This window comes from Carettochelys insculpta, chromosome 2 (assembly GCF_033958435.1).
Source record: "Carettochelys insculpta isolate YL-2023 chromosome 2, ASM3395843v1, whole genome shotgun sequence".
Lineage (NCBI taxonomy): Eukaryota > Metazoa > Chordata > Testudines > Carettochelyidae > Carettochelys > Carettochelys insculpta.
The window spans coordinates 53,229,106-53,252,003 of NC_134138.1; the positions used below are offsets into that span (position 1 = coordinate 53,229,106).

General features: G+C 40.1%; 1 protein-coding gene across 1 annotated transcript in view; it reads right to left on the reverse strand.

Moving 5' to 3' along the window:
• The window catches only part of CNBD1 (cyclic nucleotide binding domain containing 1), a 350,612-nt gene that overhangs the window by 99,181 nt on the left and 228,533 nt on the right, over positions 1-22,898 (reverse strand). The window contains exons 6-7 of the mRNA XM_074985440.1: positions 13,814-13,948; positions 9,365-9,497 (exon numbers count right to left, since the gene is read on the reverse strand). Coding sequence (XP_074841541.1) covers positions 9,365-9,497; positions 13,814-13,948 — 268 coding nt within the window. The remainder of the gene's footprint in view (positions 1-9,364; positions 9,498-13,813; positions 13,949-22,898) is intronic.

The following is a 22,898-nucleotide window of genomic DNA, read 5'->3' on the forward strand; positions in this document are numbered from 1 at the left end:
AAGAGCTATATTCTCCCCAATATACTGTGCTCATGAAAGTACTAATACACCTTAAGTCAGACACTTGTGATGGCATAAACTCTATGGCCTAGAAAACAGAAAGTAAAAAACAAAAAACAAAAGATGATCCCATCAACTAAAAAAACAGTGACAATACTAATCTCTCTGGCTGCTAGACCTGAGTCTGAAATAATCAAAACAATTATTTTTTCAAATGTTGCCAATAGGTGCCATAACTGACTGTAAGGTACATTGGATCACATTTTAGATGCCTCACTTGGGATTAATTCAATTCACAAAACTAAAACAGTATCAAAATTGCCTGTTGAAGAAATGAAGGGTGAAAAACAAAGGAGAATGAAAAACCAGGAAATGCAAAAGATCAAAATAAATCATGGTTCAACTGTTTTTGTACACAAACAGAATCATTTAATATTTTCAGATATGTAAGCAGGGCAATTACATTGTTTATACTAAGACATACAGCATTTATCACAGCACTGAAAATGTTGATTTCTTGCCAGTAAGAGAGAGAGTGAGCTTTGGGAAAATCAAGTCATAGCCAACACTGAACACAGATGATTTTATCTAAAGATCAGTCATTGTTTGAACTCCCACGTTTTTATTAAGTGCTCTTTTTTGGCATCTAAATTGTATACACATACACAGAGAGAGAGAGAAAGAGAGAGAGAGAGAGAGAGAGAGGCATGGGTGGTCATTGGAGGCTTAACAGATTGAGACACAGTTTATCTTTGGGTGGATATCTTTGGAGAAACTTTGACTTTAACTGTAACTCATATGGAAGTAAGGTCCCGTGCTTCCTTTACAGGACTGGGGAGTGTATTCATCTAGGATGGCAGCTATTTAAACAATAGGTAATGTATATCAGAGATATCCAGCATATCTATATGCAAATTCTTGACTGAAGTGGCCCAATCTGCCAAAGAAATGCATGTGCAGGAAAATTTGTACAAGAGGCTGTAGAAGTATCCCCTGAGAATGCATACAGTTTTGCTCTATATTTGTTAGAAGGCCATTTTCATTAAGCAGCCTATTATTATCCACCTTCTGAGTGGTTACTGCAGTTTTATATCCAGTGGGGAGTCACCGCAAACTGGAGATCATTTGCAGCTCTGACCCATTCAATTTAAAATACTCAGATGTTTAGAACTTTTGACCTGGCTTTTTTCATTCTTTGTACTGTGCGTCTTAAGAGCACTATAAAAAAAAGAAGTCTAAAGATTTTTATATGTAGGACTGTTCAAGGAATTCCTCTTTGTATTGTATTATTCATTAGTTTAATTAGCAGATAATTGTAATGATATAAAGAGAGACCTTGTATTTTTGCTTCAGAACACGAAGACAAGTTTGACCATGAAACCTTACATACGTATTCCTGATTTCCATGCACTATTTGTTATGAGTTAGATTTTCAAAAAATCTCAGATCCAATAGATCCCCATTAGGCACCTAAATAAATGGCCACCTTTTCTGAAGTGTTGAGCACTCAACAGTTCTCTATTACCATGCAAATAGAGGTTTCCCCAAGACAGGCTCACTGATGGAGTGCAAAAGGGGCAATTGCTACCTTGGTGCCTAGCTGTGAGGTAGGGAGGGCACTCCAGCACCATGGACTAGCAGTGCCGAGGGCTAACTGCCCTCAGCCCCAGTCTTTCCATCCCTCCCAGTGGCATGAAGCTGGGCCCCTCTCCCCATTTGCCTCAGGGCTCATGGAGGTTATCTGTGCTGCAACAGCAAGAGCTGTTCGGAGCTCAGGACTTAGGAAAAAAAATTCTCTCTTTCTGTTTGTGGCAACACCCACAATATGGAAGGTAACAGAGAGATAGTATATAGACTAGCATGGCTATCAAAACAAAAAAGCAGTCCAGTGGCACTTTAAAGACTAACAAAATAATTTATTAGGTGAGCTTTCATGGGACAGACCCACTACTTCAGATCATAGCCATGCCAGAACAGACTCTATATTTAAGGCACAGAGAACCAAAAATAGGAATCAGGGTTGACAAATCAGAAAAATAATTACCATGGTGAGCAAATCAGAGAGTAGAGGGGAGGGGGTGGAGGAGTTTTTAAGTCCCGGCTGGACAAGGTCCTGGCTGGGATGACTTAGTAGGGGTTGATCCTACTTGAAGCAGGGGGCTGGACTAGATGACCTCCTGAGGTCCCTTCCAGCCCTATGATTCTGTGAGTCAATAATTAGATAAAGCCAAATATCCATAAGAGCCCCTATAATGACCTAGAAAATTCCCATCCTGGTTCAAACCACGTGTTAATGTGTCAAATTTGAACATAAAAGAGAGTTCAGCAGCCTCTCTTTCCAAACTGTTGTGAAAATTCTTCTTTAGTAAGACGCAGACTTTCAGGTCATTAACAGAATGGCCCACTCCATTAAAGTGCTGACTGAAAGGTTTGTGAATCAAGAGTGTTTTTATGTCTGCTTTGTGCCCATTAATTCTTTGTCTAAGGGAGTTTGAAGTCTGTCCAATATACAAAGCATCTGGGCATTGTTGGCACATGATGGCATGTATTATGTTAATTGAGGAACATGAGAATGTGCCCATGATTCTGTGAATAACCCGGTTAAGTCCAGTGATGGTATCGCCAGAATAGATATGTGGACAAAGTTGGCAATGAACCATGTTGCAAGGAAGAGTTCCAGGACTGGTGTTCCTGCGGTGTAGACTGTGGTTGTTGGTGAGAATCCTCATAAGGTTGGGAGGTTGTCTGAAGGAGAGAACAGGCCTGTCACCTAGGGCCTTCTGGAGTGTGGCATCCTGATTAAGGTTAGGTTGTAGGTCTTTAATAATGCTTTGCAGTGGTTTGAGTTAGGGGCTGTAGGTAATGACCAGTGGTGTTCTGTTCTTGGCTTTTTTGGGCCGATCTTGGAGTAGTTGGTCTCTGGGTATTCGTCTGGGCCTGTCGATTTGTTTCTTTATTTCTCCTGGTGGGTGATTCACGTTTATGAATATTTGGTAAAGTTCTTGTAGTTTTTGGTCCCTGTCAGTAGGATGATAGCAAATGTGATTATACTTAAGGGCTTGACTGTATGGTAGGTGTTCTTCTAGGCATTCAGAGTAGGAGAGTCTTCACTATGAGGAATTCACTCAGAACAAACCAACATGTAGACTGAATTTAAAGGAGCAAGAGATCAGGAATGTTCACATAAGACAGCTGGATTCACTTCAGGCAGCACAGCAGAAATGGATATTTAAGAGGCAGGCTAGGAACCCTGCAACAGAGCTCAGAGAGGCTGTCGCATTCACAGAGAACAGGATAGAAGAGAACACAGAGTCAACTTGTGGTGAGAAGATGATGAGCATGGGAACACTGGTAGAGTCAGGTCAACATGAAGCTGAAATGGGGAGGGCTTAATGGCATTATCTTAAAGCTGCATTAATGAGGGGGCATAAAGGAGGTGGGATAGCTCAGTGGTTAGAGCACTGCCCTTGTAAACCCAGGATTGTGAACCCAATCCTTAGGGGATCTTTCAAGGGTCTGGGGCAGGTTGGACTAAAAAACTATCTTAGCGATGGTGATGGCTCCTGTTGTGAGGGCAGGGGATGGGAACAGATGACCTCTCAAGGTCCTTTCCAGCTCTCTGAGATACATAGATCTTTTTTTTAATGGTCTGAAACATAGTTACCTGGCTTTAGGCAGAGGGCGAGTACATATACCAATGGGACTTGCGAATTCTGTTTTTGCCAGATTCCTCCAGAAACCACCACCCTCACCGTTTAATGTGACAGAATTCTCTTTTAAAAGACATTGACACTATTGAAGTAAATGAGGTAAAGTTTTTGCTTGAGTGGGGCTAGGATTTCACCCCATATCTTAAATGTTCACCTTTTCCAACACCATTTAACTACTCGACACTAGATATATACCCATTGTGCAGTATATATGCTAATATGTGCCAATTAAGTAGTAGTCATGAAAAATCTGCTATAATTAGACTAGAGTAGATATCTGGGAGAATACCAATAAAACAGCTGTCCCAATTAAGTTGAGTGTACTGCAATAATATTTTACATTTATATAGCAACTTTCACACCAAAGTACCATACTAGAGGACAGACAGATCAATACTAAATTGCAAAAGATCTCTGTGGATGAGGACAGCAGCCAGCTGTCAAACTGCGAACTGTACCACAGCAGGAAGAAGGACATTTTATACAGTGACATTGAAGTGAACACCTCTTCTTAGAAAATATGATAGCAGATAGAGTTTCAATGTGAAAGCTTGGCCTCACTGAAATCATTGCAAAGCTCCCATTTACTTCAATGGAATGACAAGGTGAACTCTTCAACTTTTAGAAGTCCTGTGTCAACTTATAGACTAACAGATATTTTGTAGCACAAGCTTTTATGGGCAAAGACCCACTTTGTCAAATGCATGAGTGTTTGGGGGGGAGGTTCAGAGCAGGGTTTAAATATATGGTCGTATGGAAAGGAAGGAGTCTCATTCAAGGTGAGGGCCAGAGTTAACAAGGTCTTTTCAGTCACAGAGCATGTGGCCCATTATCAGTAGCTAAAGTGGAAGTGTGAACGTCAAGAGAGGAGCAACTGCTTTTGTCATTGGTCAACCACTGCCAGTCTCTGTTCAATCCTGAGTTGATGGTGTCAATTTGCAAATGAATGGCAGCTCTGCAATTCCTCTTTGGAGTCTGTTTTTGAAGTTTTATTGCAGGGTAGCTACTTTTAAATCTGTTACTGAGTGTCCAGCGAGATTGAAGTGTTCTCCTACAGGTTTTTGTATGTTACCAATCCTAACATCTGATTTGTGTACATTTATTCTTTTTTCTTGTTGTTTTTGAAGATACAGACCAGCTCAGCTACCCCTCTGATACTCTTCAATTTTTAGGTTCTTGTCTGAAAGATGTACAGGTGAGGCTGCTTACAACACAATTTATTTGTCTTGTGGCTGACTACCAAAGACAAACCAACCTACATTTGAGCCCTAAGTTTCAAAATATTTTGAATCGGTTGCTTAAATTAGTCAGTCTTCTTCAGAGCTGCTCAAGGCTTGTATTCTGTGTCCGTTTTTTGGTCACATATCTACCATCCCCAATATTTTTTGTGTGTGTGTACTCTAAGGCTACGTCTAGACAGGGTGCTGCTGCTGGCAGCATCATGCAAATGAGGGCACTCAACAATGCAAATGGATACTCATTTGCATAGTCACATGACTTATTTGCATACTCACACCAGATTGCTGTCATGGCAGAGGCTTCTGACGGCACAAAACAAGCCATGTAGATGTGTTCTGGTGGTGAACACCCCCCTTGGCGGCAGCCCCTTATTCCTGAAAAAAAATGAGAAATAAGGGGCTGCCAACAAGGGGGCACAGCCTTATGGGTTGCTGACAGAATCCCATCTACATGGCTTGTTTTGTGATGACAGAAGCTTCTGCTGGAACAGTGATCTCAAGAGTATGCAAATGAGGCACATGACCACATAATGAGCATCCATTTGTATTGTTAAGCACCCCCATTTGCATGACTCTGCTGGCAGCAGCAGCCCATCTAGACATAATTTTGGAGTCTCAAATCAGGCTTAGCAGAAGGCAGCAAGTATTGCCCTAACTGGAATCAAACCTAAATGCTAATATTGGCTATGTCTACACTTGCCACCTTCTTCGAAGGGGGCAAGATAATCATGGTGATGGGAGATTATTAATGAGTGTTGCAATGCACATGCAGCACTTCATTAGGAAAATGCTCCCCCACAGCAGCTTCAAAGTGTCAAACTTCAAACTGCTGGCATGCTGTGTAGCCCCAGGCACTTTGAACATGCACCATTTTCTTAGGCAAATTCCCCCACCCCCAACCCCAGCAGCTTCGAAGTGTTAAACTTTGAAGTGCTGGCTTGCTGTGTAGCCGCAGGCACTTTGAAGTGTCCGCGCTACTTCAGAGTGCCTTTACTCCGGAGGAGTAAAGGCACTCTGAAGTAGCGTGGGCATTTCAAAGTGCCCACGGCTACACAGCATGACAGCAATTTGAAGCTTAACACTTTGAAGCTGCTGTGAGGGAGCATTTGCCTAATGCTTCATGCACATCACATCACTTCATTAGTCATCTCCCTTCACCCTGATTACCTTGCTTCCTTTGAAGAAGGAGGCAAGTGTAGACATAGCCATTAGGTGTGATGCATATTTGGTACATGTCCTTACATAAATCAGTTTTCTGCACCTCCATAAAGTGTTATTTTATATAAAAGGGCCAAGATGTTTAATGCAGGAAAAATAATCAAATATCTATACTTATAATTTTATCTAAAGAAATTGTCAAGCAATAAGTCACTGCAGTCTGTTAGGAGGCAGATGCACACAGACAGCAGAAAGGGGGGTGGAAATTAGGTTAGCAATAGAACAGAGCAAGATGAAGGCCAAACTCTGTATCCCAGCCACAAACACATTTAAATTGTGCTGGCCTGTGTCCCAGTTCTTATTAAATCATGATGACTACTTTATATTTAACTAATATGTTGGACCACTTGTTCTGGTACAATGGGATACACCAAATAAACCACAGATATAACTCTAGGGCTTGCAGAAAACCCTCAATTTGTACATGAAAACTGAGTAGTTGCCCATTTGCACAATGTATCACCTACTTTGCATGCAGAAGTGCAGGCTTTTGCATGCACAGGGGATACAGGACCAATGTGAAAGGCACGTACATTGTGCTAACAACAGGAAATATCCCCCACTGAGACTTAATAGGAATCATCCAGAATGAAAGGTCACGTACTGCGATTATGATTCCCTTGTGATACCTCATAATTTTACAGCGTACATTTTAACAAAAAGCAAAAGACACTGATTTTGGTTATGTCTACACTAGCATGCCTCTTTCGAAAGAGGCATGCAAATGAAGCATATTAAAATGCAAATAAGCCACAGATTTACATATCAGGCATCTCATTTGCCTATTTTTCTTTTGAAAGAAGAAAAGCAGTGGAGACATGGCTCTTTCAAAAGTGAACCCATCTTTGAAAGAACCCTTCTTCTAAAAAAAAATAGGAAGAAGAGTTCTTTCAACTATGGTGATCACTTTCGAAAGAGCCATGTCAACACTGCTTTTCTTCTTTCAAAAGAAGAATATTTAAATGAGGTGCTACATATGTAAATCAAAAATGCAAATGAGTCACAATTTCCTTCATTTGCATGCCTCTTTCAAAATTTGAATGCTAGTGTAAATGTAGCCTTTGCGGGCAGATCCCCAAGCACAAGAGGGTGAGTATTCTGCATCGGCACTAGGTTTGCATAGTACATTACTGTCAAATGGCAACCTTGGGCTCTGAAGGCAATTAGATAGCCATGCTTGGCTAGAGGACATACATCTTTGAGGTGGCAGACGGGAGGGATAACAAAAACATTTACTAAAGTAGTAGAGATTTGGCCTGAAAATGGAAAAAGAAAACTGATTTTTATGAATGAAGCCAAACTATTATTTTGCTTGTAGCATAGTCACAAGGGTGTTCCCATCCTCTTTTAAAACACCCCATTAATTCATTCCCTCATTGTGGTAGACGTAGCTGGGCAACCTTCTCCTGATCCTAGAGTTTCATGTTTTGTAATTATGCCTCTTCGCAAGCAGAGCTTCAAGTTTCTGACAGTAACATGACTACAAAGATCTAGGTAGTCACCTGATGTGGAAGTCATAATATTGTGACCTAGTAAATCACATTTCCAAATAAATGAACATTTCCTCCTTCTTAACATCCCACTTTCTGGAGTGCAACATGGGGGACAAACACAAGCCATGGAACTCCATGATACAACTGTCAGCTATCCCCAACTCTGATGTAAATGTGCAACCCTGGGATGCCATATGCCATGGTATACAGTATTAACATTGTTGAAGGTCAAGCTGGAGAATGATATGTTGAGACTGACAGCCTCAACGATCCATACATCTTGTGACAGTTTCCCCTGTCAGCCCCTCATGGGTCCCTGCTCTTCCTTGCGTTTACCTGTTGTGCCTCAGAGACTCACAGTGGCCCCTTAATTACCCAGGTCTTTCAAGAGGCAGGGGTCTCTGCTTAGCAAGCCATTCTCATCATAGGCAAATCCAGGATGGGTGTAAAGCTGGCCCTCTTGCAGGCATTTGCCTGCTTCAGCAAAGTAACCATCTGGGGAAGGGTAGGGGGAGTCCAGACCCTCCCTGTACTCTGGACTCCAGCCCAGGGTCTGTAAGAGGACAAGAGTAGCCAATAGGGCTTTTGCCCCTGCCCCAATATAGTGACCTCCCCCTGGGCCACTTTGCCTACCACTTCCCGGTGGTACCCTTTTGTGCTGCTCTGTTCTGGTCTGGCCTTCTCCCCTATGCACCTTCCAACTACTTCCTCCCTGCTGCCTAGTGGGGAGTTTTTTATAGGAAGTCCAGGGGCCTCAGCCGGCCGTGGGTGCTAATTAGACTTAACTGTGGCTTACCCCTGATGAGGCCCCAGCTGCCCACCCTAATTTGGGCTTACTCAGGGAACAGAAAAGCATTAGACCATCATCCATCATCCTGCTTTCTATCAGGTCTCTGAAGCCTACAGGCAGCAGTCTGCCACAATCTGCACGCACAAAGTAGGTACGATATTCCTGGCAAATTGCCAGTGGCGTGCTCTATGAAGCACACCTACTGTGCTGTATACACAACACAACAGATTTTAAATACCACCAAAGGCATATTGTTACTCCGAAAAAGTCCCTTGTGAACAATGACACCGATTAGTAATAGCTGTAATATTTATCTAAGCTATTCTTGCTTATTGAATGTTCTAACAATTTATACAAGTCTTTCAAAAACATTTTCTCAACAGAATCAGCCAAAAACATAATTATATAAATCAAATGGAAAGGAGAAGATTTCTAATGTGATTTTACTGCATAGACTATAAGGATTTTTACTCCTTTTCATAATCATCATGGCTCAACTAAAATAACCGAGTCTGAATGCACACTCTAATAGATTCTGATCCATCATACTGGGCACCACCCAATGCAATGAGTGGGATAATAAGCAAATTATAACAATTAATTAATAAAGAGTTTCCAATAGTCATTAATTTTTCATTTTAATGCAGATTATAGATATAATTCACTACATATTAAATGGCTGGTTAAAAGGTTTTATCATTCAGTTTTAATATGAACAACAGATGATCCTACTAAATTTGTGTCTATATGAAGCTTTAAATAGCTTTGGTTTGAGAAATGACGGCAAAATAATTTAAGGAAACAAGCCCTTATAGGAATCTTCCTTAATTATGTGTAATTTATTACTTTGCTCTATCTGAACAAGAAATAATTTGCATTGTGAATTTATAAGTGAATAAACAAACTGAAACTAACCATAGCCTGCAGGAAATTGCCTCCATTTCAAGTGAGACATTAACTGAAATACATATAGCATAGGCCAGTCGCGATAATATGGACAGCCATGAATTAATTCTTCCTTGGCTATGTGTTCACGCTTAGCTATTTCCTGAAAGACAGATACATGTTCAACTGTAATGATAAAATATGTAAAAGAAAAATATAAATGGAGAAAGTCAGAGAAAAACAGCATTTGGATATTAAAAATCCATAAAGAAAGCAAATTTGGAGAAGCATGAAATTATCCCTAGGTAGATTTTGTGATATTAGAGCAAAATATAAATATTTTGTAATTATATCTTGAAAAAGAAATGGTTAGATATTCTTTTTCCTAATTGTGAACTTTAGCAAAAGATGAATCACTTGTGATTTTTGTATGGGGATGGGGGGAATAAAATCTTATTCCAAGATCCTGTCTCTACTGCATAAATCAAACTCAGAAGTCAATCTTGTCAGCCTCAACACAGAGGCACTGATTCTTTGAAGTATAAAGCTGCTTCTTAGCAAATCAAAAACAGATGATTTGAGAAGCAACAAAACAATGCCTTAAAAATGTGTTTCCAATTTGAGTTTAACTAGACTTGGGCCCCAGTCACAGTATTATCATGTACTCTTTATACAATATTTCGCCACACTTCATTATCATGGCTTAACACCCAGATCTTGTAAACACGACTTTCTGTTATTTACAACACTCTAGAGTCACACCCATCACTTCCCAGCTTCGTATAGCATTCCAAGGATTATATTCTAAGATAAGAAAGAGGTAAGCCAAAGCACAGAACATATGTTGTTATATTTCAGCAAATAATACGTACATAAATACTTTTAGATCTCTCCATTATTCACTCCGCTTTTTAGCAGGTAACTTTTACGAAATTCTTTTTCATGGCAAGAAAAATTTCAAGTTAACGTGGATGAAAAATACAGACTGCCAACATGATCAGTGGAACAGCTTGATCTTCCCCTTCAGTTTAAAAATGCATCCTCTATGTCTTGGAAGTTCAGCAGCTCCTTTGCTCAATATGCTGTTTTCCTTGATTAGAAGGAAATAGTTGTAGAAATAGAGTTCCAGGGTCCTTCTTTCAAATAATCACAGCTTGCTCCAGTCCACTTACTGGCTAGTAAAGGTATCTATTTAGTCCAAAAGTCAGGTTATCATCAAGGAGCCTATTAATTTTTTCTAGACATTATCTAATTTATATAAAGTTATTCCAAACCTGAAGGGCCTAAACAAATGGAGCAAAAAAATTAATATCAAGACAAGATGCCTAAGACATACTCATAGCAAGCTCCAGGAGCTGAACCACTTCTGACCTTAGAGAAGCTTAAACAAGCCTCTTGATCAGCCCTTATATAAAATGACTCAGGTGCTCTCACATCCAGAAACATTCTACAGTTTGCTTAACCAAACCAGAAAAGGTACTGACAGAGGCTGCAGCAGTCATATTTCCAGCTGTCAAGCAAAGAGGTATTCACATCTGTTACTTGCTGGGTAACATTATGATTTGAACAACCTCAATACTACAAGTGAACCAGATACCAGGCCATACCTTTGTACCTGCTCTATCTTCTTTTTCTACTCTAGTGGGAAAAATACAGCATAATACTGGCTTACATGGTCATATGAAAATTCCACCAGCTAGGAGGTATCCTTCAGTGTTGTATAACTTGTCAAAGCCACACTCTTCAGAGCCCGATACAAATGATGTGTTGGGCCATGTCTGGAGGGGGAATATAAGAACAGCCATACTGGGTCAGACAAAGGGTCCCTCTAGCCTAATACCACATTTTTCAACAGTTGATCAGTGCCAGGTAGGAGGAACATGCCTACAGTGATACTGTTTGTCAGTGATCCCCGCCTGTCACTGTGTCCTGTCCATACTGTTGTAGCCAGTCACAATTTAAACCAGCTCAGTCACAGCTCTAATTTATGATGTGGGTCAGACTGATTGCCCACTGGTCCCAGACCCTGACAGAAAGAGGAGGACAGAAATGGGGGGGAATGTAAGAGTGGTATAAAGTAGTCTTTGTCCCTATCCTTAGCTTGTTCACTAACTTGCACAGCCCAGAGAATTAGGGCCACCACATTTGGAGTTCAATGTTTTTATTCCCACATCATTTTTGTAAGCTACCAGACCAGCCAGTTTATCCCAGTTCAGACCATCCAGCAACGAGGCGCAGTCATAATAGCCACTAAAATGCACAGGCCCATCAACAGAAATTTGGGCCCCAGTTTGTGTTTGCTGGAGCCCACCTCTACCATTTCACTTTACAAGGACATTAGAGATGCTTGAAGGGGGCACCTGAATTCAGGTACCTTGTACAATTGTCCTACCTTCCCTTCCTTTTCCTGCTCAATCTACACAACTTTTACCTCAGATGAAACTCCTGCAAGTAACCAAGCAGAAACATATCCAATGTCTTTCACCAATGAAAGTACTTTCAAACCTCCTTCGATTGTTGGTGTCATGTACAGATCTGCTATCGACAGAGAAACTTGAAATGCATCTCCTCCAACAGTTTCTAAGGATCCTATTTCCAAGCCTATGTGTAAAGTTAGATAGATGTACATCAATGTAAAATGGCTGATGTACAGCATTTGTGACCTGCACTACAAGATAGTCCCTTAAAATGTCAATTAACTTCCATCTTGAAAATCAGCCACAGACCATTTCGTAAAAGGATTTCTGATCAGAGAAAAAGACAAAGAAGATTGTCACCACAAATATTAACGTCTATTTTGGAAGAGCTGACCTGTCACATCCAACTGTACAAGGGGAAGAGGAGATGAATTAAAGTATAAATTTGTTGAAGCATTTTGATGATAACCCGCAGTACCATGCCAACACTCATTCAGTTCCAGTAGAAAGCAACCCAGCAGGTTGACAGTAAATGAGGGCGATGATGGTCATAGTGTCTTGGACAGACAGGGAGTCAGGAACTGCTCCTGTGTTAATAGTAGTCAGACACTGCTTGAAGAAGTTGGTTCTGAATTTTCTGCCCCCAATCTGTTCTGTGAGCCTCTTGAGCAGTTGTCATTGCACAGTCTCATTGATGATAAACCTGGGGAGGACTGTGAGGATTTTGATGGATCTTTTGCAGTTTGTAAGGCCTTTTCCATTAATCTGTTTGGTTGTGCATGGAAAGAGATGTATGTGGTAAACTCTAAACAGTTATAAAAGAGAATTTCCCAAGTGAACTACGCATGAACTATAGTAATTTCTGGCTCTTTACTTGTCTGGAATCCATAGTAAGCAAACTTGATTTTCAACATGCTATTGCATTATTATTTGATGTGTTGTAGAACAGCTCCATTTTTATAAACAGATGAATATTACCTGCTAATAAGAGATAATCCCTTTAATTAAAATAATTCAGAGCCTATCTTTAGTGGCTTTAGCTATTATTTTGTATTCTCTTTCCCATATTTATAGCAGATTTCACAAATAGCTTCCTTATTTTCAGTGGCAGTGTTCATGCTTGGCCAGAAAGATTTCTCTAATCTGATGCTTCTCAAATGACCACACTGAATTATGCTTACAATATTTTATCTACATGACTCCGATTATATTACCAACTGCTGCTGGACTTTTGGTTGTGTTGGAAGCTCTTGTTGAAACTGATAGGAGAATGAACGACTTTGAGCTTTTCATTTCTTTACAGTACTATAAGACAACTTTCTTCTTCAGACTGACAGATTTGGTCCTTCCACCTTGTTCTGCAGAGGAAAATACACTCAGGCTATGTCTACGTGAGACGTATCTGTGGACGGAAGTGACCGTCAGAAGGGATTTCCTGTCAAAACTTACGTTGACAGGTTGCGTCTACACATAAAAGCAGCAGATTGAAAGAGTTATCTGCCCTTCTACAGGGAGCAGTCAGACTTCCTGGCCCTCTCTTGACAGAATGGCTTACTGGAAGCTCTACAAACAGGGTGAACCAGAAGCCCTGTCTGTCAAAAAAGGGATCCCAAAGCGTCTACATGGCTGTTTTCTCAACAGAATACTGTTGAGAGAGGCATTACATCTGAATGGGGTGAGGTATAACGCTGCCGGCAGATGTGCTGAGTTTTGTCAACAAAAACTGTTGACAAAGCACATTTTCCACGTAGATGCTCCACAGGTTTTTCCAGACAAAAGCCCAGTTTTGCTGGAAAAACCCTTTTGTGTAGATGTAGCCTCACTGTTGAAGACAAGGCCTATGAGTAGAGGCCTACTGACATGGCAGAAGAGGCAGTGTAGCTGTACCCTTATTCCTCAAGGTTTATAACTGAGACTTTCAAAAATCTGAAAACATTTTTAATTTAGAGTATTTCCAAGTTAAATGGTCAAATTAAACAGATCTTACTTAATACAACACTAAGATTAGAAGTTAAAATAATTGCCTTAGAAGGTTCCTCAAATTCTAATATCACAGATTTACCTCTTTTATTCTCAAATAATCTCTGGAAGAAATTTTCAGAATTTCACAGTTTTCTTCTGTAATGATGGAGAGCAGGAAGTGTGGCAGTTTTGGTGGGGCTGCTTCCAGAGTCCCAAAACAACTTCCTCTGATAAGCTTTAAAAAAAAAGGAAAAAGAAAAAAATAGACTTAATTTTCCCTCTATCAGTAAAATGGGGTAAAAATTAATTTAAAGGTTAATTTATGTGCAACCACTTAATTTTGAATAATTTCCAAACCTCTGTTTCTGATTTAGTCACTCCTAATGTGTCTGAGTTCTTGTTTTATATTACTTGCTGAAAGCAGAGCCAAGGCATAGCCATTGGCATCAACTGATGCATGATGCATTAAACACGCAATCATGTGGCAGTTAGGGAAGGCAATAGTACAGCTGAATAGTATGGTAATGAACTTTAATTTGTTTCAGCTTTTTTTGTAAACACCCTTTGTATGAAAAGAAGCATTATTCCTAAGAATTAACTCTCCTGCTTTATGAATATATCCTATGTTCAAAGAAGACAGATCGGGGAGTGTGAGAAACTGTCCATGGAAGGTGAAATAGAGTTAAGGGGACTGATCCTCAGATGATGTAAATCATCATAATTAGGCGCTGCTCAGAATCTTACAGAAGCTCAGCACCAAGAAGTAGAAGAGCAGCTATCTATCTTTATAGATAAGACAGATAACGTATTTATTCCCTGCCAAGCAAATCTGTTTTACATAATCCTTTTTAAATCCTTCTAAGCTTCCCTTTTACAAACAATGGTTGTAACACTGTTGTATAACAAAGATAACTTTTCTTTACATGTTTGTACAATAGTCTTCAAAGGGGCACATTTTTCAGTGTAAATTAAGGGGGGACTGGGTCAATAGGCTTCAATAATTACAGCAAACTGGAATTTTTAGTGTTATTGCAATACTATGAAATAGAATAATCTTAGAAGTATAGATTGCATGATTTCCAATCTTCTATTCTATTTTTTTGTCTTTACATTCAAAAATAACACTTCAACAGCAAATGTTTTTGGTATCCAATGGTCTCATCACTGTTCTCTACTTTCAGTGCTATGTTCATGCTAAACTGCAACACCTTACTATTCTTTCAACCATAAACACATTGAGGCTTATGGATCCAGAAGCGTATAAACATTAGGGTCCATGCCCACCAGAGCAGAAAGAAGACTGAGAAACAACTTCTTCAGAGCATTCACTTGAATGTAATTATTAGTTCACTTTGACATGCTTGCATCCCTTTTTGTGTTTGATTCCCCCACATGTCACAGTACTTTAGCCTGTGGAAAGTAAATTTCAAATTGGCATGGTTGAGTGTTTGTCCAAGAACAGGTACATTTCACATGGGATGAAATGTTGCTTGTTCAGATAGCAGAGGGCTAGAGTTTACAATCTTGTCTCCAGAAGCACTGGCATAAAAGAATCAAAGGCTCACATTCAGATTAATCCTGTTCCCATTCAAGTCAACAGCAAAACTGTCATGACTTAAATGCTTCAGAATCAGGCTTTAAATGACCAGAGAATGATGGGACTGGTCTGTATGCAGCAAGGACTCTGAATGCACACACGCCAACCTTGTCTGAATGTTATGAGAGAAAACTGAATTTGAATCTTACTTAATAAATCTTAATTGAAAAAAAATCAACATTTTATTTATAATACTGATGCATTAGTGAACCAAAAAGCAAAATGTCTGTTTTTAAAAATCCCTAAATTTCTATTGCAACTCCTCAAAAATTTCAAATCCCCAGTGGTTTCCTCAATCCCTCTCCTTAATTACAGGAGCTATGCTTATCACATACAAAAGAGTACCATGTGACTTATGTGGCCAATTAAAGCTAACCTAGACAGTGTTGCCATGTCTACACTAGCCCAAAACTTCGAAATGGCCACACAAATGGGCATTTCAAAGATTATTAATGAAGTGCTGAAATACAGCAGATAGGAATAAGGGGATTTCAAAGTTGGTGGGATCCTTTCGAAAAGGACCCCTGTCTGGACGAGCCGCGCGGCAGTGAGCTGTTGCAATTTCGAAGTGCCGTGGCCACCGGCATGCTAATGAGGTGCTGAATATCTATTTCACCGTTTCATTAGTAATCTTGAAAATGGCCATTTGCATGGCCATTTCGAAGTTTTGGGCTAGTGTAGACGTAGCCTGTAAGTTTAAATACTGAGTATCAAATGCTTACAATAAATATTATGCAACCAATTCAAAATCTAAAATACTCTAAAATAATCAAAAAACTGGGTATCACAATCTTCAAGTGAACCAATAAAGAAGCTAAATTAATGGAGTAAATTCTTAGTTTGAAATTATTTGCTCAGTTCTACCAGCCTATATAAATGGTACAGATGCAGTACTTTCTGCACTGATGTTCTTTCTACCTAACATATTTTCATACCATTCATAAAACTTCTTCATACGGTTAGAATTATATTGCAGTAATGAACGCAGTCACATTCTGGCACTCTGATACAAGCCCAGACTTATTACCCTAAGTACTGCTTCAAAAAAAGAAAAAAAAAACGCTGCAAAAGCATGATTGATCATTGGAGCCATGGATATACGGGTAGCCAATATTTCTTCTGTAGCTCCACTTATCTGTTTTACTTATGGCTCAGTATACTGTACTTTGCAAGTTTTGTCTGGTTTCCAAAAGTCAGAGCATTAAAACAGAGAATTGTGTATCCAACTTTTTTTGTCCAGTTCAGGATATCAACCACACAAATTCTGGTATATTCCTGGCAACATTAACATTTTCCATTAAAAATATTCTCAATTTCCTCAAAGTTTTGTTCAGTCAGAGATCCTGAAGATTCAGAGATTTCAAATGTGAACGTCTTTTATCTCTGACTTAAGGAAGGAAAACCACATCAACTCCTAAAGAAGTCTAAAATAATGCATCATCTATGTGCTGTTCTCAATAAACCCCTGATATCACCTGCAACCTGCTTGCTAAAAAAAACTGAGACCACCCTGCTTTAAAAAAAAGAAAAATTATGAAAAATACATGGGATAAGTAAATTTGGGTTTTATTGCCGAAATTGAAAGCATCAGTTCAGAGGTTGTTTGACTATCTGAAGTGCTTAATGAGTGTATATTGTTACTCTCAGAACCATAGCTAAATTGTGACCTGAGAAGGGGTTGTAAACATCCAGCTAGTGACTTTTATCATAGGCTAACCACCTCTCTGAGACTACTCGCTAATTCATTTACAAATGAAATTTCAGATGCTCTTTAGCAAGTTAAGATCTATTTTCTGTTGTCACTCAACTATTATGTTGCATTTGTATCATGCTCACTTATAAGGTTAACACGCAAGTAATTGTAGCTTGATCTTTGATGGGGTTCTCCTCAAAGTCATTGAGGTCCAGCCCTTCAAAAGGTCCTATGTGCCCACTCACAAGATTTGGGGCTTTATTCCTGAATGTCCAAAATCCCAAAGTAGAAACAGAAGATGAACATGTTTGGCATGTTGGTGGAGCCAACTACAATGGAGTAATAAATCAATACAAAAAAGTCATGTAGGCATTCTTACTAAAGATTCCCTTTACTTGGGGCTTGGCATACTCCCTCCTATTAAAAGGTTCACAGAACTCATGCTTTCGGGTTTGGGCTTAAACAACAATCACACATGCACCTAAATCACACAGTCACTGATCCAATGGTCAGCTGCATAGCAAGTGTAAGCAGTTCCCCCAACGGCAGGGTACCCAGTGGCTAGGCCCCTTGTGGAGCCTAGAGGCCTGGAATATAGGTCTGCAGCCCACCCCAAGGGCTGTGGTCTTACTTTGGGGCATGGCCCTGAGTGTCTAGCTTCCCTTCTGCAGGGGGTTGGTTCTCTGGGGTTCCTCCTCATTTCTGCCTGTGAAAGGGGTCAGATGCTCCTTCCTCCAATGGCTGACCTGGTGGCAGCTCAGACTCCGGCCCTGCATGCACCAGAAACAGTTCATGCCTCTTGGCTGGTCAGCCCCAAACTGGGCTGGCTTCTCTTCTTTTATACCTCCTCCAAGCCTGATACCAACTGCAAGTGAACTGGGGTGGGGCTGATTGGGCAAACAGGCTCTGTTTAACCCCTGCCTTTCCCAGCTTTCCTCCTACTCCCTTACACAAAGGGTACTTATGTGACCCCCTGGTACTATAGTATGAGAATAGCTCAATCATCAACATATTTATCCTCACAACAGACCTACAAAAAGTTAAATACTGCTATCAAACAAGGGAGAACTTTACATAGAAACTAATTCCCAGATTCTCAAAAGTTCTTAGGGACAATTTCTGTTGATTTCAAATATGTAAATGCCTTTGAGAATTTAAGCTCAAATGACTTAACCAAAGTGATAATGAATCTGGTGTTCTTTTTCCCAAACTAAAGCACCACACCATCCTCTAATACCCCAGTGCTTGTGTTTATATCACGCCTTTGTGGTGCTGCAAAGAACTCTGACCACCACCTTGCCTTAGAGCAGGTAGAAGTTGTGAATGCCCCTCTGTATGGGCACTTTATGACCTCTTTGTCTTGAAGCAGGACATCCATGATCTTGTGAAGGAGGTGAGGGCAGAACCCCTTTTGGTCTCTGTTTACCAGTTTTTAAAGTGTGGTAAGATTGCTGTATTCATCACAGATATATGCTCATGGACATACTAGCCCCTTTCTCTCAGATGGGGAATGGTAATGTGTGAGTTGGGAAGATGGTAATGAGGCACTGCAATGAATATGCAGCAGCTTATTAGCATAATAGTAGCCACACATGATTTGAAAGTGCCTCTTTCGAATCGCGCACCACCCGCATAGATGGGGGCCTTTTGAAAGGACCCACCACACTTCAAAAGCCCCTTCTTCTTAAAACCAAATAGGAAGAAGGGGCTTTTGAAGTCTGGGGGGGTCCTTTCGAAAGGCCCCTGTCTACACCGGCGGCATGCGATTCGAAAGAGGCACTTTCAAATCGCGTATGGCTGCCATTATGCTAATGAGGCATAGCGCCTCGTTAGCATCTTCTCAACTTGCTCATTACCATGCCTCTTCCGAAAGGAGGGGCCTAGTGAAGATGCAGTCATTATGACTTCCTCAGATTCATGCTCCTGGTTGTTCCTTAATGAGAATTAGACTCTTTATTTTCATTTGGCAGACATGGGGTGATTTGCTGTATATGAAGACCAGGCAATGTTTTGGCCATGAGAACAGGTTTTCAAATGAATATTTTGGAGAGGATCATAGATTACAAGATGCAATCTGCAAAGAAACTTAAGTCAACTAAAATGCCACAATAAATAGCTGGAAGGATGTTTTCACTTCACTGAGGAACTGAGCTTTTTATTATAGGCACAATAAAAGTTAGTCAACCTGATCCCTTTTTGTTGTACTTCTCTTACATGCATGGAAGAGGAATGTTTTATAATGCTCCACATCTAAAGTAGTTATCTAACACTTGCTTTCACATCCTAAATATGGGCTTGGTTCTATCTCCATTACCTTCCACAGAGAATGTTTCAAGGCCTTTTAGAACTAGTAAACCATTTTTCAACTAAAAATGTTTCTTTGGAAAATGGCCTGATTGTGAAGCAAAACTAAACTTAACATTTTAGAAACTTTCAAAAATAGCCATCTTTTTTTTATTTATTTTTGACTACTCTCCTGAACATCTGCCTTGGCTGGCATGTTGATGACTTTACAGTCAATATTAATGAAAAGTACTGTTCCCCACTGGGAGAAGTTTGCACTTCCCACAAACTCCCAAACAGGATCCTAGGCAAAATGCGCTGTATCACCCTACAGCCTGCAATAATCCACTGTTGCAGAATTTCTCAGGCACACCAAAACATTTCAACAAAGTACACTATGTATCTGATCCTACTCCCATTTCAGGCAGGAGAAGAGCTCCAATAGTGTCAGTGGGACAGCAGCAGTTCAGGATACTATAAATAATTTATTTGGTTGGAGTTCCTCCAGAACCTTTTGCCTCTTCTTCCTCAGCATAATCTCATTCAAAAATTACAATCCTTTCGTCAAAAGTCTAAAGTAAACCAGGCCTCTATTATTTCATGACAACATTATCTTTCTAACAAGTTGTAATTATGGGAAGGGAACACTTGTCATATTTGTTATCAAGTATGTCCATTTATTATTAATAAAACCATCAAACAGTAATCAAATACAAACCTCAAATAAAATAATCTAGCAGCTGTGGCAAAGAAATACAATGCAAAGTTCTCAAAGGTTTAAACAAGAAAATTAAGCACTCATTACTTATCACTGAAAACTTACCATATTTTCTTAACAGACACCATCTTCTATTTTTATATATTCATATACAAAATATGTACTTATCTACTAATAAATTTTATTTAAATATTTCCTACTTTCTATATTTTACATCAGGAGTAAACTAATACAACATAAAAGAAGCAGTCATTGCACAAGACATTTTATTTTTTAACAAATTACCTTAATAAGAGGAAAACAAGAGATTTCTTCATCAGGCGGCAGAAGTGGCCCGGGCCAACCGGAGGCCCCAAAAATATAGTGCTTGGTGGTAGAACCCTGAAGTGCTCAGTGAGTGTGTCTTGGAGTCCCCAGCATCCCAACCCTATTCCCTGGCAGAAGCCATAGGATGCCAAGGAATGCCCAGAGTGGTCTGACCCCATCCCCAGCAAAGCACTGGGTAGAGAAGAAGTCCCAGTGATACTGGTCTCCCACAGAGTGTGTGCAAGAACACCCAGCTCCCGGCCCCAATGTAGTCCCAGGACAGGAAGAGCTCACAATCCCTGTTGTACCCCTGGGCTGTGACATGGGAACAGAGATTTCCAGTCTTGGGGGTGCAGTGGGATGGGCAGAAAGGAGCAAATGGGTTGTAGGGCCACAATTGGGGGGCGGGGTTGCAAAATGGTTAGGCCTTGGTTGGAACAGGGCAGTCTAGGGAAGGAGCAGAAAGGGGTGGGGTTATCAGGGGAAGGGATTGAATGGGTCCATACCACAGGTGGAAAGGGTGTAGAGGGGCCCCCCATTTGCTCTAGGCCAGGGCTCCAGGAAACCTTAATCTGCCTCTGGCTGGCAGACAGGTCTGAAATACAATCAAATGGATGTAGCACTATACCAGGAATTTTGCCTCTTGATTTTTTTTCCAAAAGATCAGTAAAGCTATTTAATATTTCTCATGACACTCTCCCCTTTGTTAAAATAATATCAATATACATATTTAATATAGGCCAATAAATTTTCCTCATTATACTTTTATAACAAGCAGCTTTTAAACTAAGAGATGAGGGAAAGCTGATTGGTGCAGAGGAACACGTGGATCGAACAGAAACTTCTCCTAGAGGACCGTCTATTGATAGAGATTTTCTAGGTTTTAGTCAGGAGCAGAGGATGGAAGAGGATAAAGTATGGACTGGATGAGAAAAGAAACAAACAAATCACATGACAAAGAATCTAACATCTGGAAAGGTTTATTTGTCCAACACCTGCAACTTTTTGGAAGTTTTGACACACACACACAAACAAGATACAAACAACTTTGGCATTATATGCAGCAGATGAATAAATAGTGACAAGTTTTTGAAGTGTATATACACAAATGCTAGAAGGCTAAATAAGAAAACAGGTGAACTAGAGTGCCTGGGATGAGAGGAGGATATTGATATAATAGGCATGACAGAAACCTTGTGGCATGAGAACAATGACTGGGGCAAAATTATACTGGGGTATAAAATATATCAGAAGGACAGAACAGGTGGGGGAGTGGCACTATACGTGAATAAGAAAATGTAGAATCAAATGAAGTACACATCTTAAAGGAATCAAAATATGCCATGGAATCTCTGGCCGTTAAACAGAAACTAAAAGGTAGAGTAATTAAACTAAAATCCCTGGAAGCTGCATGGAAACTGTTTAAAGACACCATACTAGAGGCCCAACTTAAATGTATACCCCAAATAAAAAAACACAGTAAGAGACCTAACAAAGAACCACCATGGCTAAACAGCCATGTTAAAAAGGCAGTGAGAGAGAAAAGGGCAGCTTTTAAAAAGTGGAAGTCAAATCCTAGTGAGGAAAATAGAAAGGAACAAACACTCCCAAATTAAGTGTCATAATGTAGTAAGAAAAGCCAAAAAAGATTTTGAGGAACAGCTAGCCAAAAATTCAAAAAACGATAGTAAAATGTTTTTTAAATACATTAGAAGCAGGAAGCCCGCTAAAAAAGCAGTGGGGCCCTTGGACGATAAAGATATAAAAGGAGTGATCAAGGAAGACAGTGCCATTGCGGAGCGATTAGATGATTTCTTTGCTTCAGTCTTCACGGCTGAGGATGTTACAGAGGTTCCTAAATCTGAGCCAGCCTTTTTAGGTGACAAATCTGAGGAACTCACTCAGATTGAAGTGACATTAGAGGAGGTTTTGGAGTTAATTGATAAGCTGAATAGTAACAAGTCTCCAGGACCGGACGGTATTCACCCAAGGGTTCTGAAAGAACTCAAATGTGAAATTGCGGCGTTATTAACAGTGGTTTGTAACCTATCCTTTAAATCCACTTTGGTACCAAATGACTGGAAGACAGCCAATATAACGCCAATATTTAAAAAAGGCTCTAGAGGAGACCCTGGCAATTATAGACCAATAAGTTTAACATCAGTACCAGGCAAATTAGTAGAAACACTAGTAAAGAATAAAATTGCAAGGCACGTAGAAGAGCACGAATTGTTGGGCAAAAGTCAGCATGGTTTCTGCAGAGGGAAGTCGTGTCTAACTAATCTATTAGAATTCTTTGAAGGGGTTAATAAACATGCGGACAAGGGGCACCCAGTGGACATAATATACCTAGATTTCCAGAAAGCCTTTGACACGGTCCCACACCAAAGGCTTTTATGTAAATTAGGTGGTCATGGGATAGGAGGAAAGATCCTTTCATGGATCGGGAATTGGTTAAAAGACAGAAAACAAAGGGTGGGAATAAATGGTAAATTTTCACAATGGAGGAGGGTAACTAGTGGTGTTCCCCAGGGGTCAGTCCTGGGACCGATCCTGTTCAGCTTGTTCATCAATGATCTAGAAAATGA